At 38.6% G+C, this 22,022-nt stretch overlaps 2 protein-coding genes across 2 annotated transcripts in view; one reads left to right on the top strand and one right to left on the bottom strand.

Moving 5' to 3' along the window:
- Window positions 1–6,590, bottom strand: part of LOC124153593 (F-box/LRR-repeat protein fbxl-1) — a 165,724-nt gene extending 159,134 nt beyond the window's left edge. Inside the window, exon 1 of the mRNA XM_046526866.1 lies at window positions 5,824–6,590. Within this exon, the coding sequence (XP_046382822.1) occupies window positions 5,824–5,904 (81 nt within the window). The 5' untranslated portion in view covers window positions 5,905–6,590. The remainder of the gene's footprint in view (window positions 1–5,823) is intronic.
- Window positions 1–22,022, top strand: part of LOC124153594 (zinc transporter ZIP13 homolog) — a 91,336-nt gene that overhangs the window by 61,078 nt on the left and 8,236 nt on the right. The window contains exon 2 of the mRNA XM_046526868.1: window positions 18,141–18,293. Within this exon, the coding sequence (XP_046382824.1) occupies window positions 18,141–18,293 (153 nt within the window). The remainder of the gene's footprint in view (window positions 1–18,140; window positions 18,294–22,022) is intronic.

Genomic DNA, 22,022 nt, shown 5'->3' with positions numbered 1-22,022 from the left:
CAGAGGAGATGCTAATACGGTCTCGGTCGGCGACTTGGCTTTACGTAATAACAATCGCGATCGAGGGGAGCCGGAATACAGCGTGGGACGGTCCATTAGGGAGAAGAGAGTCGGTAATTGGCGTGCCATCAAAGGGTGGCCGTCTTTTGGGAAGGGGAAGGAGGAGTACCTCCTCCTCTTCCCTTTCGGACGTCTCCGATATTTGATCCGCACTAGCAAGGGCTGTCCCTCCCTTCTCGCCCTCTCTCCCAGCCTAGCTGGAGAAGTTTGACTTCGATCCGCGCGTTCTATTATAATCCACTTGCGGGGATGCAATGGAAAATCGCCCCTTCCTGAGTAAGCGGCGTCGTCGGGCTCTTGGGCGCTGGGAACTTCATCGTGTCCTGCTGTTGTCCCCCTTGATGACGAGCCCTATTGTCAACGAGAGTGCGATCGGTCACGTGATTCGTCACGTGACTTCACGATCCTGTTGTGTTCCGACGCGCCGTCAAAGGCAGCAAGTCCCTCCTCCTTATACATGGAATGACAATGGTAAAAGTAACAGATTTACTCGAATCGATTACATTTTCGGTAATTTTTAATAGCAAACATCTCACTTTCAAATACGTTATCATTATTGGCAAGCGATTGTTTTCTGACATAAACTGTTACTTTTTCTTTATTTATTTACGTATCAGACGTGTGCGCCGACAGTAAAAAGTCGATAACGATGGCGTCCGGTAGCCACTGTATGTAATACGGCGTGTGTAACGCGCCGTATCGCATCCGCCGGCCACGCCTATGGCGCGCGCTCGGTAGCGTACGATTAAAGAAGAAGTTCTAAGAATTACAAAGTGAAAAACTTCTTGATATAAGGCTCCTAATATCGATTAGTATCCTCACAATGAGTAAATGTTTGAAGATTCGCGATATTATTTATAGCAGACTCGGAGTCAGAAGCGCGGCTGCTCAGAGGTCTACTCTAGTGTTGGCTGGCCCTATTTCCAATGAGAGTTCGACCGGTCACATTTCTTATTTAACAGTGTCAGTGCGCTTTCAAAGGCTGCTTGTTTTTCTTCCTAAGATGGGGAGAAAAAGTAAGTGAGTTACCGTTGCCATTATGCCATTGATTCCCCTGGCCAACTATGCCATTCATGCCCTGGGGATCCATAGGTTAATTTAATTCATTATTCTTCAATACTAAATTAAGTGCGTTAAATTTTTAGCTTGTAAACTACCGTATAATATATTTTTTGCATTAACCTTTGAGAAATTAAAAAAAGTGATTAGTGACTGCAATTTCTTTCTTAGCGTAATTATAATTTCAACAAATAAGAAAAATCGTCATCTCAGGGAAAAAATTATCTAAATCGTTCCATATCGCTCAATGGAGATTTATATTCCATGAAAAATGTACGCAATGGCTCCTTGTTCGATATTTTTTTATTACTTTTTGATTAATGATTTATGATTAATTATAACTTGGATGGAAGTCCATGGGACCTATTTTTTTAGTTATGACTACAGCTGTAAGGTAATTGTAGTTGTCCAGGGTAAGTAATTTGGGTGATTCAAACCGTGTATAAGAAAAATAATTTTAAGCTATGCTTATTACTGACAGCAACTTGACAAATATCTCACCACAGCCGAAAATAGGTTGCTTATCACCACCCAGGAACGCTCAACGGAGATAAGCTCTTCTACCTGAACTTAAAACGAAGTAGCGATTTAAATGTGAGTTTTTTTTCAGCATGCGTGGTCCACAAAAATATATTCCTATACGTTCAAGTATGTATATGTGACGATGATTTCACCATCTATTTTTTAAATTGATGTCGGTCTACCGGTTTAGTCACATTGGCCTTTCTTTTCGACCGTGAATAGTTATAGTGAAGGCTAACGTCAATATATGATTATTATCTAGGGCTAGCGTCCGTCGAATTTCGTGTAGCTGCGGAACGGATTGCGATGAAAAACGGTGCTTAAGTTTGGGAAAACCTATCATCTTATGGCATTCTTGAACGAATTCTAGTGAGGCCATCAGGAAATAAAAAGAGATATGCATATGCGTATCAAACAAGATGAGTGTTTTCTTTCGAATCAATTGGATTGATTTTTAACCGTATACTAGAGTATGGATTTTAAACGGAACGAATAGCTGTTACCGATATTTTGGGAAGATAGTCGACTAGATACCTTTAGCCCTTTTTACAGATTACGTTCATGATTATCTTGAATGGCTTGTCTTGTGTAATTACATTTTGTAAACCTTAATGGAAAGTATCCTCCTATTAACCCGTCATTCCTTTTCATCTAGATCACGATTTTCCTCTCCGCGCCTCTCAATTTCCCCTGCCTTCTTGAAAGATTCTCCTAAGCGTTTCTAATTATACATTTCTTATTTTTGTTCCTAAAAAGCCCAAAAAATCGTTTTTCCAGTGATTTTGTCATTGATACACCTTGCTCACAGCGTAAATACTTTCACTTAATTGGCAAAGGAAAAAAACTCATCACCAAGACAATTTTTAGTACACGTATGATTATTTATCATCGTGCACTATCTATCAGACGAAATTCAGCCAATGACCAAGGATTTTTTTATTTAAAATGTGATACAATACAAACTATTTATCGGAATTATAATCAGTGCAAGAAATGGGATAATTTGTGACTCTAAAATCAAATAAATTTAAATGAAATGTAATCATCGATGATACTGCGTACAGTTTTCATTTCTCTTGTGGTCTATGCCTGAGATTTGCTCTATGTCAGAGTGATCCTTTAATGCCAAAAAAATTAGGATTGCTTATAGTAACTAATATATCATGCGCAATGAATAACAAATACATTCAGTACAAAGCTTTAAATAACGCAACGAACTCCGCAAATGTTTAGGCTTCGCAGCTTTTGTAGCACTTCTAATATTCCTCGGCATCAATTCTTGCTGACAATGAGATTTTTTTCAGAGGTACATCATTGTTTGGTTTAAGATTCTATCCGATAATTTTAAATCATAAAGATATAATAAAAAATAAAAGTGATTCCTTCGGTATTCATATCGTAAAAAGTGGTTGAATCACGCAATAGCTCATATATATATTTATAGCCGTTAAATAGACAGTATCCCTTCATAGCTATAAGTAACATATTTTTGCGGAATATTATTCTGGCTAAAAGTGACAACATTTTAATTTGCAGTCTTTAATTATTACATTCACAGCCATGAGTGCATAATAAAAAAGTTATGTTATTTCCCGCCTGAATGGATAAGTTTTTCTTAGGGATGATTTCCATGCGTTTTTTTTACTTGTAGATTATAGTTATCACAGAAGTCGATAGTAAATAAACAGAATAAAGTATAGCTTATTATATTTAGTATTCCGTTGCTATTGAAAGTGGTAAGTTATCAGTGTTGAGTAATTCCTTGGGTTCCCATTGGTATTTTCCCGACAAATCCTATAGGAAATTATGATCGTCACGAAAAGTATGGAGTCATTCGCTTCATGTATTACGTGCTTTTGGAGCAGTCTTTTCATTAATTCAGATGTTCTAAAGTCCCTTGTTAAAGCTGTGAAAATGTGTTCGTTCGGATGAACACATTTTTTTTAAATTTGCGGAGCGTTCCTCTAACTGTGGAATTCTTCGTGTCGTCGAGCCATGTTTACACCATGATTCACTCTTGTTTTGACCGTGCAGGAGGGTCCAAAAAAAAAAAAAAAAACGCTTGCTTCTCCACGGACTAAATTCCTATTAAACCCAGAGTCATGCGGGAACGTTTGCGCTGTTATGTTCTCTGATCTCATCTTTTACGAAATCATCGTTCAGAGTAAAAAAATAACATGTATTCAAATAAATACCTAGTGAAAGAGGGACCGTAAAATACAATTTGAAATTACAATGAATATTGATACTGATTCCCATTAAATAAAATTAGTTATGCTTGTTAGTTCAAGTAAAGGAGCCCTCGTTTATTATATTCGGCGTGATTTTTTACCGCAGAAAATCAATAGCGAAACTGCCAAAAATCATCTAGAAGAAAAAGAACACCCTTCATCTATTTTTACATTATTCGCATTCATACACACTTTTTTCTTACTTACAACAGAATTTTAACCGCAATCATACTATAGGTAATGCAATTGTAAATCACTACCCTAATTGAAAGGGAATGTGGGTAATTTATCTTTATCCAATTCTTAATGAGCCTTTTTATTGCGTAAAGCAATTAATTTTCGGGACTTTTTAGCAAGATTTCAGCAACCCTTTCATTTACCAAAGCTCTAACTCTAAAGCTCTAACTAACCTGATTTAGTCCCCTTGAGTTCTTCCGCGATCGCCTTCTTGAGGCGTAAAAATCAGCTATAATCCGTCAATGCTAATATATGATTTTGATGACACATGATTCTGTCCGGTATTTATTCCAAATATTTCTAAATAATCTCCGGAATATGCTTTTTAGACCACATAACGATTATTTAATGAATTACATTTGTTGTTAGAAGCAAACTACCGAGTCTCAGCTGACGTGTTGCTTCAGTAACTTTTACCAAATTATTTGAAGTAGTTCAATTGCCTGCTCTTTATAATTATTTATTTGTTACTTTATTAATTGTTCGCTTTTATATTCATCTCCATGTCATTTAGTCGTGGTTATGTATATTTATTCCTACAATCTTGCCGTCTTCATTATTTTTTAAAGCAATGTAATGGGTTTCCCGTTGTGACAAGTTAAATTGAAAATAAAAATTAACAGTCCCGAATGTGAAAGTACAAAGGGATTTAGTCCTTGAAACAGAGCTAAACAAGCAATATCCGCAATTGATTGGTACTAAACAAAAACCTTAATGCAAAATCACATTTCATCTTCATCATACGTCTTCAAGATATGTTTGAAGCTAATGAACTACTTCCTTCCTATGGTTATCATCGTTTGTTTTTGACATCTTGAGCGCAATCAAGCATATTCGTACCGTGTTTTCGTTTTCTTCAATAAACTTGCTTTCGGCTCTGATACTCATTTCATCCGATTCAGTTTGGAATGCTGTAATTTTTCCGCAGTTCTCTGTTAACAACTTTCAAGCATTTTATCGTTCATATTAGTTTGTAAACATAAATGACGTACATATTTGAAGTTATGATCTGTGAAGACGGCTGAGGTTCTCAATGAGGCATTGGCATAATTCATGTCTCGACAATCACGGAACTATCACAACGTAATGGTGTATTAAATTCTGTATTAATTAAAAATGATACCTATTCGTGTTCCAAGTCCTCTGCATTGCTCTAGCGTTGGCAATCACAAGTAGTTAAGGTATATATTACAAAGAAGGAAAATCGTCGCGAAAAAATTTACTTGAGCCAGATTCGAACCCGGATCTCTGTATTTCCAATCCTTCTTAAGGGTTTGTGTTGAAAACCCGTGGGGTAGGGTTAGCGAATGAGTTCATTTCTATAAGGGGTCACAGCGACTTAAACCTTTCCGTAATTGGTCTCACTGCATATATACACGTTTTCAGGCCCGCGCAACGTTATATCCATTGGGCCTGCGGATCTAAATGTTCATTATTTAAGTTCTGAAAATAATGGATAAATATTATCCGGGTTAAGGTCGCATTGATCCTTTTTAGCGGACGACAGTTTCGGGCGCTTTCCAGCTCCCGTCTTCAGGTCCTAAGTCTCTACTAAAATGAATCAATTAAAAAAATGAATCAATTTCTCCGCTAAAATGAATCAATGCGGCCTTGACCCGACAAAAAATTATCCATTAATAAACGGAGAAGACTCCGTAAATACTGGAAACAATATTCAAACGAACACACCATAGACCAATATACGATCGCTCACCTTAGAGCTCTTGTAGGTGAGCCCGGCCCTGCCCTTCTTGCTGGACACCTGCGTGGACACGGAAATCACTTCGTCCATCATCTTGAAGCACTGGATTTATTCCCAATTACTCGCGAAGAAACGGCGGAATAACTACCGCCCACGGCACACAGAACTTTTTCGATCGACTTCTGCCGTGCACACGACACGGCACGCAGCACCTCTTCGATTACGATCTCTCGGGGAACAACGAGAAGCTGCACTGCTCCTCCTTATAACTGAAGCCTTGGTATTCCTCCACTACCACACCCTTCACACCTTCCGCGATGCAGAGAACCTCTGTGGCCGTGCGCACTCCGCTCCTCTTCGGCTGAAGGCGAGGGAAGAAACTGCAGGAACGCGAGCGACAGCGGGGAGGGAGAGACAGAAATTTGTTTTCCCAACGCGCGAAATACGGTATCCTTGCCTCTTGTGTTCCTCCCAGCACGCCCTCACCGCCCGGAGATGAACCCTATCACACCACGCCACCTTCTCCTTTCTCCCTGCTTACTCCTTGCAGGATCAAAAGGGGATGGGATGAATGGGGTCTTGTCTATCACCTCTTCTCTATCCACGTTCCAAGAGCGCAAGGCCGGAGACTAAAAGGTTCGCACTAGGGTCTAATGCTGCCGACTTTCCTCTCTCTCTCTCTCTCTTTCCCAATTTCGCTGTCCCCTTCCTTCTCTATCCACCGTTTCCCAATCGCCTTTCCAGCGGAGGCAGCCGATTTCACTGCTGGGAAGACAAAGGGGGTGGTGTCTCTGTCTAAATCGGAAATGGAGCTCCCCCCTGTCCATGACTCGCTTTTCCCCGGTAAGCCCCCACCCCCAATTCCCCACCTCTTCAACCAACCCAACCCCCTACCAATGGTCTCCTCCCCAACCCCTTTTCTACCCTACCCCCCTCTCTGCGTCTCAGATTTTTGTGACGGTATGGGGTTGGTGGTATATAACAGTGAAGGGAGAGATCCTAGACAGGGGGAGGTGCGATTGCGTAGAGTAATTTATTGCCCGCGACACTGCCCGACGGCCATCTCACGCGTCCAGCCAGTCGAAGGGTGGTGGGATTTTATAGGGGGAGGATTTTATTGTATTCGGCGATAGGTGGTAAGTTTTTAAGGGTGAGGATTGAGTGTTAATGTTTTCAAGTTTTTTTTAAGTTTTGGGGTGTATTTATCTATTTATAAAAGGTATCCACTCCATCGCGTTTGTCTTAGCCACTCTGCTGCGGCGTGCGGATATATCCGAATGAATAATGAAGTAAGACGAATGCTATAATCGAGTTGCCAGGATCACCTTCTTCCGCCACAGCGCAACTCGAATATATTTTAAAAAATTTAAAATATTAGTTGTTACCTTTTAGTGATTTTCTTACATATTACATAATAATAATGATATGAAGCTTGAAAATGATGAAGCCTGCGACAATTCATAATGCGAAGGAAAATATATCGTATTCTTACAAATCTACTGAAGGAAATGAGTATTCAATGATGAAGAACTCCAAAGCAGATTTTCCTCCATTTTATGCGCATAAAATACTCATGTATATAAACCAGATTTTCAATTCCAAAAATGGGCGTCAGAACTTTCGAATTTACTTCACTGTGCATAATGTTGCCATTACTTATGCTTGAAATTTACTTATCACGTTTTTACTTTCGTTTCAAATCGTGAAAGGTATGAAGTTATCAGATACTTCGAAAAATTGATCCCTTTCTTCCAAAATTTCATTGAAAAGGAACCTTTCCATCAATACTTCAGCAATTGCTATTATTATCTTCTGTAATGTGAGAATAAAGAATAAATTTAGAGATAACGCACGGTCAAAATTCGATAACTTAACGGGTGAAACCTAAGTTTTGTGGCATGTCATTACGGGACTGACCAATTTCGGGTTTCCTGTCCAATTTTTCAGCTCACGTTTCAACCATGAGTAAATGGGATAGCGCCAAATTATCCCTGCCGTCCTTAAGTGACATCTCTTGGTGACAGTTGACTGGCTGAAAGAAGAGGAGAGGGCGAAGAAGAGACGCTCTGAGTCGTCGCCGTGTGCAACCCTGGTGCACGCCTTGTCACCGTCTCTCCGATGGATTCTCCCCTTCCACCCCACCCCTCCGAGTGCCTCGATTCCTCCGTTGCCCACTCCCACTCTCCCTCTTTAAAAGAGTACACCTCCCACTATCCTCCCTCCCCCTCTTTCCGTCCCCCCTTCAGATCCCCTTCCCTTGATCCGCATAACTCCCGTGGCATGGCTTTAAGCCGAGTTGTTTAAGACATTCGAGCATTTGTTTTCTCTTTATTAGAGCCGGCCGTGGCTATTATAATCCGGCGGCAACCTTAGGAGAGTGTGAGATATGTCACCTCAGACTCTACCCCTTTCAATTCTCGCTTTATTTGATTTTGTTACTTGTATTGTTATTTTGTCATGCGCATAAAAGTGTACGTAAAAAACGGTACGTATTCGATTTCGCGCTTTAACAGAAATCATAACATCAGCTCAGATCCGCAGCGAGGATTATTGGCCAGGAAGGGTAGACAGGTTGTCAGGTCGGGCAACAAGTACAAGCTGCTGAAGGGTGGGGTGATGTAGTGAATTGTAAAATGCTTGCAGTTGAAGTTTTCCAGGTCGGGCAGCACTAATATTCAGCAATTACTCACATTTTCTTCTGGCTACGTGGGTACGACCGTGTATAAGCTCAAGTATTAATTTGAGTGAATACAGTTTAAATGATGGCCTTTTTAATGGTACTGTTTTGGAATTTTCCTTTTTTTAATACCAAGGAGCCCCATGTTAAAGAACAAGTCCAAAATAAAACTGTTTATTATTTTAATTTATCATTATTCTTCCCATATTAGTTACGGAACACGCATATCGGAGGTTTGGGAAGCATGCGTTACTAAAAAGTTCAAATCAATAATCACTTTTGAAAATATCATAAGGTTGTAGAAAACATAGTTTTACTTATGCCTTCTTTGCTGATTTTGAGAAAAGAGATCTTCATATTACGGGTGCAGTATTTATCCGCACAAACCAAAACTCGTAATTTTACACTGGAGGTTCTTAAGGAGTGCACTTAAGTCTTTGGGGGAATATTAGTCTTACCCTCTTATTCTCTTATTTATCTGAAAGTTACACAGCCAGAGTTTTAAGAGATAAGACGTGAAAATACTGACTAAGAATTGCTAGCATGTATGCACAACCTCCGATAACATATGCTAAGAATACACGCTTATTTGGGAGTGAAGTGAAATGCCGTCAATCAGTACGCAGAAATGGGAAATGTATGAGACATAGATGATACCGTTGCAGGGGGTTTAACATTTAAAAGCCGACAAATGACGAAATGTTGACATCAATCTCTCAAGAATGCCACGCGTGAGATTCGCGGAATTTGAGACGTTACAAAAATTTCACCGCGTCGCGACGCGTCGGCTCATCTAGTCGTAGGGTCCGTACAGAATACACGTGAGGTTTATTTTTTTTAAAGCTCATTTATTTCCTAAAAATAAAATATAGTCTATGCACTAGAGGTATTAATATTTTTTGCCATTATAGGTAATTTTCCTAGTTTGGTGCTTGTCATGGAAATGAAAGGAATAGAAGCCTGCTTTCTGGATTCGCTACGTAGGATTTCACAACCAACGGCTGACTTTCCCATGATATTCGCGCGCCTACCCTCAGAGCGCTGTATATTGTTGCGTTAAAAGATCGGTATTTGGCAAAGGGGCCTCGTTACCCTATCTTATACGCCTTCTGCCGGCTTGTTTTGGTGGAAAAATCCAGCGAGTGCGTTTTTAATCACGAGTAGTAACCCGAGCTTCGGAAAATTCGAGAAAAAAGAGAGTGAGGGGGAGGATAGAAAAAAAGGCGTGGCCGTCGTGTTGGGCTAATTTTAATTTTTCTGTTTCGTCTTCCATTCTCATTCCTTTCGTCTCAAACGGGGAAGCCCTCATATATTTATTTTATGCATTGGATCCTCTCTCTACGGAGTTAATCATTCCGTTCTGGATGATTTTCGTCCGTCTCTCCTTCTCACACTGCGTCGTAATTCAGTGGTTAATTGGAACTTTTGAGTGGGGTGTGGGTGAAGTTGAGAGAAACAGATAAATGTATCGAGAGAGAGAGAGAAGTATAAAAAACAAGTAGATGGGACGGTGTCCGTGAAGGGAGGAATGAAAAATAAAGGAAATTGACCAAAAAAATGTTTGCGTGAAAAATATTGCTCCCATCCTTTTTCAGCGAAAGTTTTTGGAAGTGGTCCCAACTCTCCGAATGTATGTCGGCATGGATTCATCATCTCCTCGAGCGATAGATTTACATTACTCTTTTTTTCCTTTCCTCATTCTTGTGCAAAAGCCCTGAGCGGAGGCTAAGTCGCGCGTCTGGTTTCGCAGTCGGTTGAGGAAATCGCCGTTCTTCCACCCCCGCGACTCCCCCTCGCGTCTAGAACCAATGCTCCCTACGCCCTCCTCTGGTGGAAGATTTTGTTTTTCCAGAGCTGATGTTTATACCCACGGTCTCAAAGGAACGGAAGTTTTATCCTGCCGTCTACTCAGCCTCTGTTTCACCGACTTTTATCTCGTCCTAATCGCCAGCACGCCTTGCCCACTAGCCTGTCTACTAATAGAAATGGGATTTTCCTCTTTGAGGTAAAAATAAAGAGAAGTAAAGCTTGGTTCTTTCCTCTATGTGTATTTTATTTGATTGAGGGACCCATCATAAGCATCGCTATCACGGTATCACTCTAAGAGAATTCATGGGATCCTGATTTGATATTTGTTCAAAGAGAATAATTTTCCATTTATGGAATTTCTACACTTTATATTGCGGGTCACACTATAAATGCTCTACGCTCTCCATTCGTTGTTTCCTTTAGTTTTTCGTTTCATTAGAGCTTATTGAAATTTCTTCTTCTTTTTTAAATAACTTTCTTTAGGCCAAGCCTAAATTAAAAGTTTTATTAATGTTTTGGCGACAAAGCAAACATGAATGCTTCGAGTGTCAGGTAGGTGGTTTTCGTCACAGTCGAAACGCTACTTTGCAACAGGAACATTCAGAAATATTTTTACCTCAAAAATCACTTACGTTCGTTAATAATCATCGAAAGCACTCCTAGGAGAAGATTCTGCGTTTTTTTTTCTTTTCATCAAAGTTTTATTTCCTGCAGGCGTAGTCATACATCAAGCATGTTATAAAGTATTTACTAATTAATTTTTATGTCCTTTTGCTACGGTGATTTTCGGTGATTGATTGTTAGATGAAACTTGTTGTACGCAAAAGTTAAGAAGCCAAAAATTGTACACATTTCCATTGCATCGCTTTTATTACGTACAAAAGCTTTTTATAAGAAGACTGATGGTCTTTTATATGCTGTAGGGAAAGAAATTTTGTTACCCTAATGGAGTGAGGATCATGTCGATATGTTTATAAATTTACTCTTCACAAGTAATGCTTAAAATACTCTTTAACTACCTCTAATTCGCCTTGCAATATTACTGGCCGTAATTTCAGAATGAAAAAAATTGTAGTTTACCTTTATCATTGTGTTACATTGTTAATTTCCTCAGTGCCCAACAACATAGGAGTGATTCAGAAGTAATTGAAAATAACTCATGGGATATTTATAGCCCATAAGAAGATTCTTGGGCTTAGGGGATCTTGAGTCTCATAATAAGTCTCGGGAGTAACTGACGTATCATTGAAATTTTGCTCTAATTAGAAAGAAAGAGGTCCTTCTTCCTTCCTCTGGCTTTTCCAATTTTCCTTTGAAAATAATTGAATCGGTCACAAGTCTGGAAATTGAAGATTTTAGTTGATTTTCCTTTGTCCGTCAGCAAGGGTATTTAATTTCGGTATATTTTAAGACATGACAAAGTTATTCTGCGGTAAATGAAAAGCTTGCGATAAATTCTCCTAGTGACATAAGCTCACCACTCTCTCTTTTAATCTCACTATGTTAGTCTATCTTTTTTATTCTTTCGTGTCGGTTTTCCTTCCACATACAATGCATGAATTATGATAATATACGATTAAATCCTAAACTCTCTGAATTTTAGCTTGGACTAATATGTTAAGCTCATCTTTATTCCATTATCTACTTACAATCAGTGATGCACTTCATTAATCGGTAAAAGGTAATGGATTTATTCTCACGTCATGCTAAGTCCGTTTGTGAGGACGCTTAGATTAAAGTTTTAACCGCGAAAATAAACCAATTATCTTTGTCACTTAGCCTAATTTTTTGCTAGCCCATCAATGCAAACACCTGCAGTCGCATTCTGAAACGCATTCTGAAATCGTATGCATCATACTCGATTGATAAATTGATAGCGACGCATGTTTTTAGGTAGCTTCTCAAGTATGAATTTTAAAAGTGTCGAAGGGAAAAACTCTATCTGTCTCCAATATCATGCATTAATTCTGAGGATAAAATATTGCATTAATTTTTGTCCTTGTTATTGCCTTAATCTCAGTTATTTTCCGAATATTGTTGGAGATCGGTTCATTCTAAAAAGAAATTTCAAAACAGAGGAATCGAAGAATTTTATAGGAAATGCTTGAACTAGAGTCATACTCAATTTTTTTTCATGAATTTTCTTTGTGATATCCGCTAGGGGTTGCATTATTCGTTTAAGTTTTATTATTGAATCTGAGGAAGCTCTCTAAAGCATAAGTGAAGGAAAATCGATGACCTCACTGATTGTATATTATTCGCACCGTATGAAACCGTTCTAATTTTATGACAATGAGACAAGTAAAGTCGATTTGTATCCATGGTTAGAAGGTGTGAAAACTCTCATCTAAAAATTCGCTATCCCATAGGGACTTCACTATATAGTTCTTCTGGCTCGAGGCAGTGATATGATCCACCAATACGGCGGTGGCAGAAGTCAGTAACAGTCTCTAATAAAAAGGTTTACGGCAAAAATTAATAGAGAATTGAAGTCATTATTCTTTTAGCTCTAGATTGAAATTTCAATTGATTTCCAAGGGGTAAATTATCCTTTCGATTTTATAAGGTAAATTTATGGTAGTGATCCCTCCAAAACGTCGTAGTGAAGAAGATTACGTATATACCCATAGTGTAGTCAAGTTAAGCTAAATGTACTGATTTCTTTCTGCCATTGTGAAAGTTTTGATGTATTAATTAAGGAGTAAATAATATGGATAGTCTGTGTCAATATTTGTTCTAATATAGCTTCACGGCTTGTAATTGTACCCAAAAAAAATACTGTACATCTTAAAATTTCAGTTTAATGTTTTTCTATATTATCTTTCACTTTTTTGTCTTCTTTACCTTTGTTTTCGGTTAATATTTACAGAGGATATATTCTTCGTAAAATATGCAAGAGGATAACATGTAATTATTCGGATGGGCTTCCATCACCTCTACTGCGTTTCCGCAAATGTGTATGGAATCTTACTTTCAAATTGCAAGGCTAATGTGCTGGACGGGTACTGATGATAAATTAATGGTGATTTCCTTGGTCCTTCCATCCGCCAATCTGGTGGGACCGGATATGGGCCTTTCTTAGCTTAATAACTGCAAGATAAAGTTTTGGCCTCAATTTGTTTTAAATTTCTTTTCGACACTATTTTAACGATAAAACATCCTAACAGACAGGAGATATTACGGAGTCCGCGGTCCTTTTACCTCTTCAACTGAAACATTTTCTTTTAGCCAAGAAGTTAATTTCCTGCTGAAGACCAGATTATTATAATTTATACTCATATTCAACTCAATTTTGCTCCATGTGAAATATGAGTTCAATCTTTAAAGTTTGAGTTAATTGAAAAAATTTTATGATTACATTTTACCTTTACATAAACTTTATCGTATCTCTTTTTTACAATTATTTACCTTCGATTAATAATTTGGAAAGAAATCAGATGAAGCGTCAGCAATTAATATTTATCGTTATGATTTACGGTCTTTAGAAAGGATCCATTCACTCTGAAAAAATAAGAAATTATTTTTCATGAAGTAGACTTCATTTGCAGACATTTTTCTTTCCTCAGACCAGCTCCAGATTGCTAGCAAAACATGTCTGGACCTCGATCTTTGAGTAAACTCGTTCGAGGCTCAAATCCTTTGAATCCACCTTAACTGAAATTTCTCCCCAAGGATCTGGTGATAGTTCTCGGGTAGATTGTTGAAAAATAGTGCGGTCTTTGAGAGGAGGAAACGGCAAGTCTTCACTTTTTTCACACCGCTTCTCGAGAATAGTCAGCATGTTTTTCCCTGCCCGCCAACCAAAACCTCTCCGAACGAGATTTTCTAGTGGTCAAGGGCGTGCAGCTTCCTCCGACACCGGCTTCTCGTGGATTTTAAAGTGATAAAGTTCCCAAAGTTACTGCCTTTTATCTGTCAGACGCGTGGTTGTTGACCTCTTGCGTCGTTCCTTTAGGAGGAGTCCTTTTCTACCTTTGCCATTCCGGACCCGAGCGTCGCGTTAACTCACACCACCCTTTAACGTCGTTACTCCCTCCGCTCAGAGGTTTCTTGTGTTTTCTTTCATTATTAAATCTTAATACAACAATTTTTAATATTTTTATTTTCTGTCAATACTACCATAACACTTGGCTTCATTTTGTTGTCGCGAGAAAACATTTCTATCGATATTATCGGTCAAACTAAGACAGTGGAATTAAAAAGATTAATTGGCATTACTTTCTATTAAAAGCAAAATACGAGTGCATTTTCTCTCGAAGTATTTACGGAATATCTGCCATAACATTTAAGGGAGGTGGTTGTTTCAAGTATTAACACCCTAACAACCGCGTAACCTGATTTTTAAGCATCTTTACATTCCGATAGATAATAAAAATCCAGGCCCAAAATGACAACAGATGTCTATCAATGATTTCATATTCGTTCTTTCGCCCTTTGCATTTCACACCAATTTTCGTTTCAGTCTTATTTTCTCTTCTATCCAAGCTATGTGCCTTTAAAAAAATCAAAAGGTCTATTTTAAAGAAACCTAAGAGCCGCTGTTCATCCTCGTGAATTTTTCACGGTTTTTTTTTGTGAACTACCTACATTGGCGTATTTACTGTGTTTCCTTCTATATCCTTTAGATTAATAGATGGTATCTCAAAACAAAGCTTGCGTGTTTTAAGACTGCACACTTGGCCATGTATGAAAAAAAATTAATTCTCCCTGCTATCATAATGAGCCGCGAACAATTTTAATCGGTTACTTGCTACCAAACCCATATCCCGTACGGAAAGCAGGTAGGAACGCCCTTTCCAGTGCTATATGCTGCCCTCTTCTGTCCTAGATTTTCATGTATAGGGGAGATTGGGGTATTGGCGGACACCTAAGGGAAAATTAGTATAAAACTTCATGAAGCATTGTGTGGAATTGCATCGAGTTTTTCCTTTCTTTTCCATTGCTATTACCGCTATTGGATCCAGCGTGTTTTTATATTTTAAACGTATTTCAAACCATGGCAATTCATGCGACTCGCGACGGTAAAAATTCCTTCGCGTCGTGTGTTATCCCCTGCCTCCCACCCCTCATTCCCCCCTCGCGGAAACTCATAAAAAAAAGCGCTGGACCAGTGCCAGCATATTATCATACGAGACATTGCCTTTGTATTCGCGGAAAATTCGTTTTGTGGGAGGTCCTCTGACCTCAGCGATTCGTTCCACTATGATGAGAAGGAAATTCCCGTATATTCTTTAATCTATTTTGCATCCAAGTCGAGAATCTCAACTAATTGCTAATTATATTTGCGGGAGACGGCTCGCCATCCATTATTTATACGTGGCCGATTATAAATCATTAAGATGCCCGCGTGCCGTCCCTGGGTTCTCTGAAATTGTTACTTAGTGCCACAAGTTCATTGTCCTCTAGCTTAAAGCGTCGAGGAGCGGTGCGAGGACACCGGTGAGTTCATCCGAAGGTCAGAGTGGCCATAAACGGTGCCAGGAAAAAATTGCACGCTGACATTTTCGAGCGTTATTTGATCCTTAGGCGTTGGAGTCCGTCGATCTTGTGATAAAATATCGAATCTAACGTGATCTTACCTGCGACTAAATTCTCTGAGCTAACCTTGGATTTTGGAAACGTAAATTCTGAACAGAGAATATTAGAGTTCGAGATGTTTTCTTCGAATAAAAGGGTCTTCAATGCCTGTTAACATATTTTTTAAAAAATTTTTGCAAACTTAAAATGATTTTGAAAATCTCATCAAACATGATTCTATGAAATCATTGGTTTGCGATTTCATTTTGTTGAATCGTGACATGGTAGATTAAAAGTAGTAGAATTTAAAAAAATGGTAGACTTCGTTGTATTCCACACAGTATTTAATAAATATGATCCACCTAAACGTGATCCTACAAAAATATAAAGCTTTTGATGAAAGTAAAATACTTTTTTTGCCTGAGAACGTGAGTTGAAAAGGAATTTTTAAAATTAAAATATCCTGCAGTAAATACCAGTTTAAGAATAATTTAATTATTTAGTATCTCCGAACTGAAAATACTAAACTTTGTAATTTCCCCAGATGTTACTTCAAATCACAATCCCAGAATTGACTTTGGAAATCATCATTCTCTATCTAATTTGAGTCACGTACTCATAAGAAAAAGAAGTGGCAGCATTGATTTTTTTATTGAAGTTTTCACATTTTCGATAGAAACCTATTCTACCAAATCACGCCTGCAATCACTAATCGTTTTAAATTAATGACTAACTAGCCTGACTTGTGTTAAGGGTCTTCAGCGAGTCCTCCTTCCGCTATCAGTTTGTAATGGTAATACCTCTTAATCACATCTACATTACAATTGCAGAAAGTTTCTTCTTCATCAACACTTAAATTTTTTGCTTTTTCATCGTAATATATGCTCAGTAAAGAACGATATTGTTTATGCGAATAAATATTGGTTTGCCACAGCTATCCTATCAATAATCTCTCTTATTTGCCAACAATGCCTGATGGTTGTAATTGGCGTAATTTTCTTTTTATCAATTCCATCCTCAGTCCTCTTTTACCATCATGATCATTCACCTCTCCATCCAATACTGACTACTTTTGAAAGAATCTTTTTTATGCCTCACGATAACTATGAATAGCGAGTAATTTTTTAATTGCGAGAGTATTTATACTTTTTTCTCTCTACCTCTTCATTTGCAAAGGAAGAGTGTTCTTCATGTCATCTGATACAAAAACTTTTTCCGCGCCTTCTTTTAATATCTCCACTCCTACAACATACCCCCGTATCGACGTTGCGTCATTATTGTCCTTAGAGACTTGTTGCTACAGTTGAGGAAAAAAGGCTCTTGAATTTGTTTGTGTAACTCACGAGGCACCGCTCTCGTGCATCTGAGTCGGATCACTCGTTTGCTTTCGCTGCTGCAGAGGACTCGAGCGTTAACGGCGCTATCGCCGGATGAAGGCATTTCCCAAATTTTTCGAGTACACTTGTCCTCCTGTCGTGCTTCTCCCTGTCCAATTTCAAGCTCCATACGGGCGTCCGTTGAGGTCGTTCCACCATCAGTTCAGTACGAGAAGCGTTGAAGATCAAACAATGAGCAGGCGTAATCAAGGTCTTCTTCCCGAGGGTAGTGCGGCAGGTGCCGCTGTGCTGCGCTCCTTTTATGGTTAAGGCTGGTGTTCATGGGAAAGCGAAGCGCCAACTTATGCGTTAATCCATAGCTGTGATTAAAAAAACCTACGTTTATCGTAATAATTAAATTCAAAATTTTCAATGAATTCTTTTGAATTTTAATGACGTACATTTTACGCAAATGAGCTGTAAACATTTTTAATGCGAGAGAAATAGAACCCAGTAGTAGTAGAGTTCTGTTCGTAGTTGTAATCCGTAATTTTACATGGTTGCTAGAATTTAAATCTGCACTACGTTATGCAGTGTATTTAACGTGTATCCATTAATATTAACTCTGACGGCAGCGAGAGTTTTCGTTAAGTGATCCCCCTAAATAATTTTTGTTGTAACTGGCCAATATGAAAAAAATACTCTTCTTAACAGAATATTCTCTTCAAACTATGTACGGTGCTGGGTTTACAAACTTGGTATCCTGCAGATAACAGCGCAAACAATAGTGCCTATTCGATGAGCGGGGAGATGATATGGGAGTTACAGGAGAAGAGAGGGAGGAGAAACCCTCACGTCGCGTTCCTTTGGTTTCTCAATAGATATCGGCCCACTTTGCCTTATTGGTAAACCAGCGCTGATGGTGTGTGTGTCTTATTCTTTCGAGGTATTCATTAATTATAATTTTAAGTTATAATTTAATTTCACCTTCAATTTTTTCCTCCTTGCAGTCAGTGGGAGTGCGCTGAGGGTAATGCTGAGTTTCGCAGTCGGCGGGTTGCTGGGAGACGTGTTCCTTCACCTCTTGCCTGAAGCTTGGGGCTCCCTGCCTCCCGCACCCAGCTCAAACACTGCCGGCCATAGCTACACGTCCCACGGACATGGTAAGTTCCACTATTCTGCGTGACCATACGCTCTGGTAGCGTGTTCGAATAAATGAAGCATAGGTTAGAAATAAACAGCACCGTATCCAGGATAGGGACAAGGGGGGCTAGGTTGGAGAGCTGGGGGGTAACCTCTCAGCAAAAGTGAGGGTCCGAACAAAATCATTTTATCTAGTGTAAATTGGATACCCTCTTTGGATCCGCCAAGTCTCATGCCAAAACTGAAGCTTCTTCATAACTCTTATTTCTAATCAGGCGCGACTCGTAGTACGAGATTCACGTATTTTCTTAAGTATAACTTTTTTTTGGGGAATTTGGTAGCCTCGTGGGTTCAGTGCATGAATTATGACGTAAGGTTCTCAGGTTCATGTGTCGGGTGAACCCTACGGAAACCCCTAGAAAAATCCTCGCCATGCGAGATGCATGCAGGAAAGATACCAGCCTCTGAATATGTTCATATGGATTAACCTGTAATGAGATTCACCCTCACTATTCCAAGCAAATCTTCTGATCGAATCATTTAATTTTCGTGAACATAATTACTGCCGTAATATTTCCCCAATTACTTTCAAACTCGTCTCGCAGCGTTGAAAATGGAGAAGTTATCTCTTGTAACCAGATAATCCCTCTTTTTCCATTATTTTACGCTGTGATGAACTTTTTGGATGAATACTGGATATCAATACCATTTGCTCCCAACTTTTGAATCAGCTTTGAATGCGGAACCTTATCGAATGCCTTTCTAAAGTCTAAAAATAATAGCGTGAGCATGTCCATCACTCGTGGCTAAGATATCATGAACTAAGAGAGTTGGCTGGGTTTCTCTAAGCCTTCCTTTTCTAAAGCCGTGATGTTGTTTTATTAACAGTTTTTGGCTATCTAGATGGCCCATTATCGAACTGGTTCCAAGATTTGCAAGAAATGGAGGTAAGTGAGATAAGCCTGTAACTACTTGGTTTTTCCCTTTCCCGACCCTTAAATACAAACGTGACATTCGCAGTTTTCCAAACCTTAGGGACAATATGTTCTGTTAGGGAATTTTCTAAAAATATCCTCAAGCAAAATTCTATCGATCTCTCTGAAACTGATTCCTCATATATGCGGTCTGGAATGAGATCACTGCCTGGAGATTTCTTTGGATTAATGAAACTGAGTTGTTTTTCTAAACCATAGTTTGAAATGCTGATTGACGGCATTTTTTGGTAGATTCGAGATAGAGGCTAGATATTTTCGTGGTGAAATTAGTGAAGATACTATCAAAAAAGGAATTCAAGACTTTAGCTTTATTTCGTTTGTAAATTGGAATGGCGGTGGCCCCTAGAAACCCCCTGAGGCTATGCCATACACATATTTTTCTTCTTTTTTCTAATGGTCGAGCTAACCGCGGAAAAAATCGACGGAGTGACATCCTTACTCTGTCGAGTGAGTCATCCCTTCTCAAGTCCTCGTTCAACCTCTTCGCGTTGTTCGTAGTGCTCACCCTTCCTTCAATACGCGGTTTTCCCTCGACCAATCAATGTACCGGAACTCGAATGACGTCACCAACTCATGATAAGTGGGCGGTAACTTCCGCGTTTATTTTTTAAAGAGAGAACATGTTAATGAGGTAGATTTTTTGTCGTAGCTTATCTTCGTCTATCTACCGAATTCTTTTGATGAATTGCGATTTTGAGTGTGATTGGACCACCACACATTCGAAGCGGAGTGAAATCGGGAAACGATTCGAACGTTAATCATATTGCCTCCATGAGAATTTGTTCGAATTAGGGTGTGACGAGTTTCAAGCATGCGGAGGATTTATTTGGCGACTCTATATTTGGATGAAGGGCGATGTCATCGAGCAGCTCCCGGCATGATAGCGCCTTATTAATCGGGAAGGAAGCGATACGGCGCGCGCCGCGAATGCCGCTCTGTCTCCACTGCAACACTCATCTTCCTTGAGCAAAACAGGATATTCATTTGGTTTACAGCGTTTTAAAACCCGCTGCATCATATTTTGATTGGAAGCTATGTACACACGAGGCTTTTTTGCGTTATAAGTATGTTGAGTCATTTCATTCGCGTTTGCGATACAAAGCTGGATCTTGCTTGTTATCTTAAGTCCACCATATCAAAGGACTCGTTAATAATGTTTTAAAATTAACTTTGAAAAATATTAAAACTTTCAGTTTACCGTGTATTGATCCATCACAGACTTCTAGAGCTGTTTGCGGTGTCAAATTGACGGCCTTTACCCTATTATAGATGAGTTGGTGACGTCACGCACACCAGGCAGCCACTATTCTTCCTCTCAGCCACCTTCCCCAGCCCATCTGCCTACCCTCCTTGATAAACTTTTCTGGCCTCAGACATGGATGTCAGTCAGAACTAAAGGACATTTACAGGTTCAAGGGCATTCAATGGTGGGAGATTTAACCAAGTGGCCACTATTATTTAGGGATAATTAGGAATGAGGAACAAGAAGATAAATTTGGTATAAGCTAGCAATTGATTTAGGCATCAAAGGCTCGCTGTTGCCAATTGATACATGGAGAAGTATACCTTCAAGTCCTCCCCCTATTATGCTGAAGTAGGTATGAGGAATAGTGTCGGCAAATTGCTTAATAAATAAATATATATATTTATTGAAAAATCGAGAAAAAAACTTAGAATTATGTTATAAGAGATAAAATAAATACAACTACGTTTTTATTCTATGAAAAACTATGGATTGGTTTCCCATCTGCTGAAAGATTAGGTAAAAAATCCCTTGCCAAGAACAAGCCCGCAAGAGAGAAAATGAAAAGAAATAATAAGAAAATTACCTTTCATAAGCACAGTCTTACTGCATGAAAGAATAGTTCATTTCTGTAATAGAAATAGTTGCTCCTCTCCTTGTGAAACCTTGGTAGTAAATCCATCATTACTTGATGAGCTGCACCCATAAAGGTTCCATTCTTAACTAAGAATCCTATACTAATGACCAAAAATGTTCTTTAAGAGGGTGATCATGAGGGCATGGATGAATACAATGCCCAGAATTCTGTTGGAATGGTTTAAGTCTGAAAAAATATTCAAAATGATGATTATATGTCATTAAAAAAATGAATTTATAATGTGATTGTACAGAGAGCTGTTTAGAAAATAAAAACCATACAATGATTTAAAAAATTCACTACTTAAACAGATTTTAATACACTTATTTATATGTATTACAGAGTATGCATTATAAAGATTATGTATTTTTCTCTAAAATTTAAGCTTTTTTCATTTGAGGAACAAGCTTTTTAAAGCATATAGAAAAAAATTTGGCCTCAAGCAAATATGGTCTCCCTAAGATACGCAAATCTAGATGGTAGAGTAGATGACCCACAGTCTTGAATGTTCATTACAATTCAACTTTCCAATGTGAAAAAATTACATGATGGTTTGGCATGTAGTGTTTAGAAAGCAATGGCAAAATAGAAAGGCATGCAGGGCTACAGGCCAAATTTTCCTTAAGGGGCATGTATATAAAAGTTAGTTCCTATCTACAATAATGAATATTTTAAGATAAGCGGAGTACATATATTAAAGCATGTTTGGAGCAAAGCTGATGAGATAAAATTTTTGCTATGCATGAAGAATTTTTTAATCTAATAATCAAATATCCTTTCTTGACTGTCCCTGTATATTATTTTTCACTCTTGTAACTGATAATGCTGATTTCAAGATTTATAATATATCGAAATTTAAATTACATATGTACCT

Source organism: Ischnura elegans, chromosome 2 (assembly GCF_921293095.1).
Source record: "Ischnura elegans chromosome 2, ioIscEleg1.1, whole genome shotgun sequence".
In the NCBI taxonomy this organism is placed as follows: Eukaryota; Metazoa; Arthropoda; class Insecta; order Odonata; family Coenagrionidae; genus Ischnura; species Ischnura elegans.
This window is presented reverse-complemented; position numbering and strand designations above follow the sequence as displayed.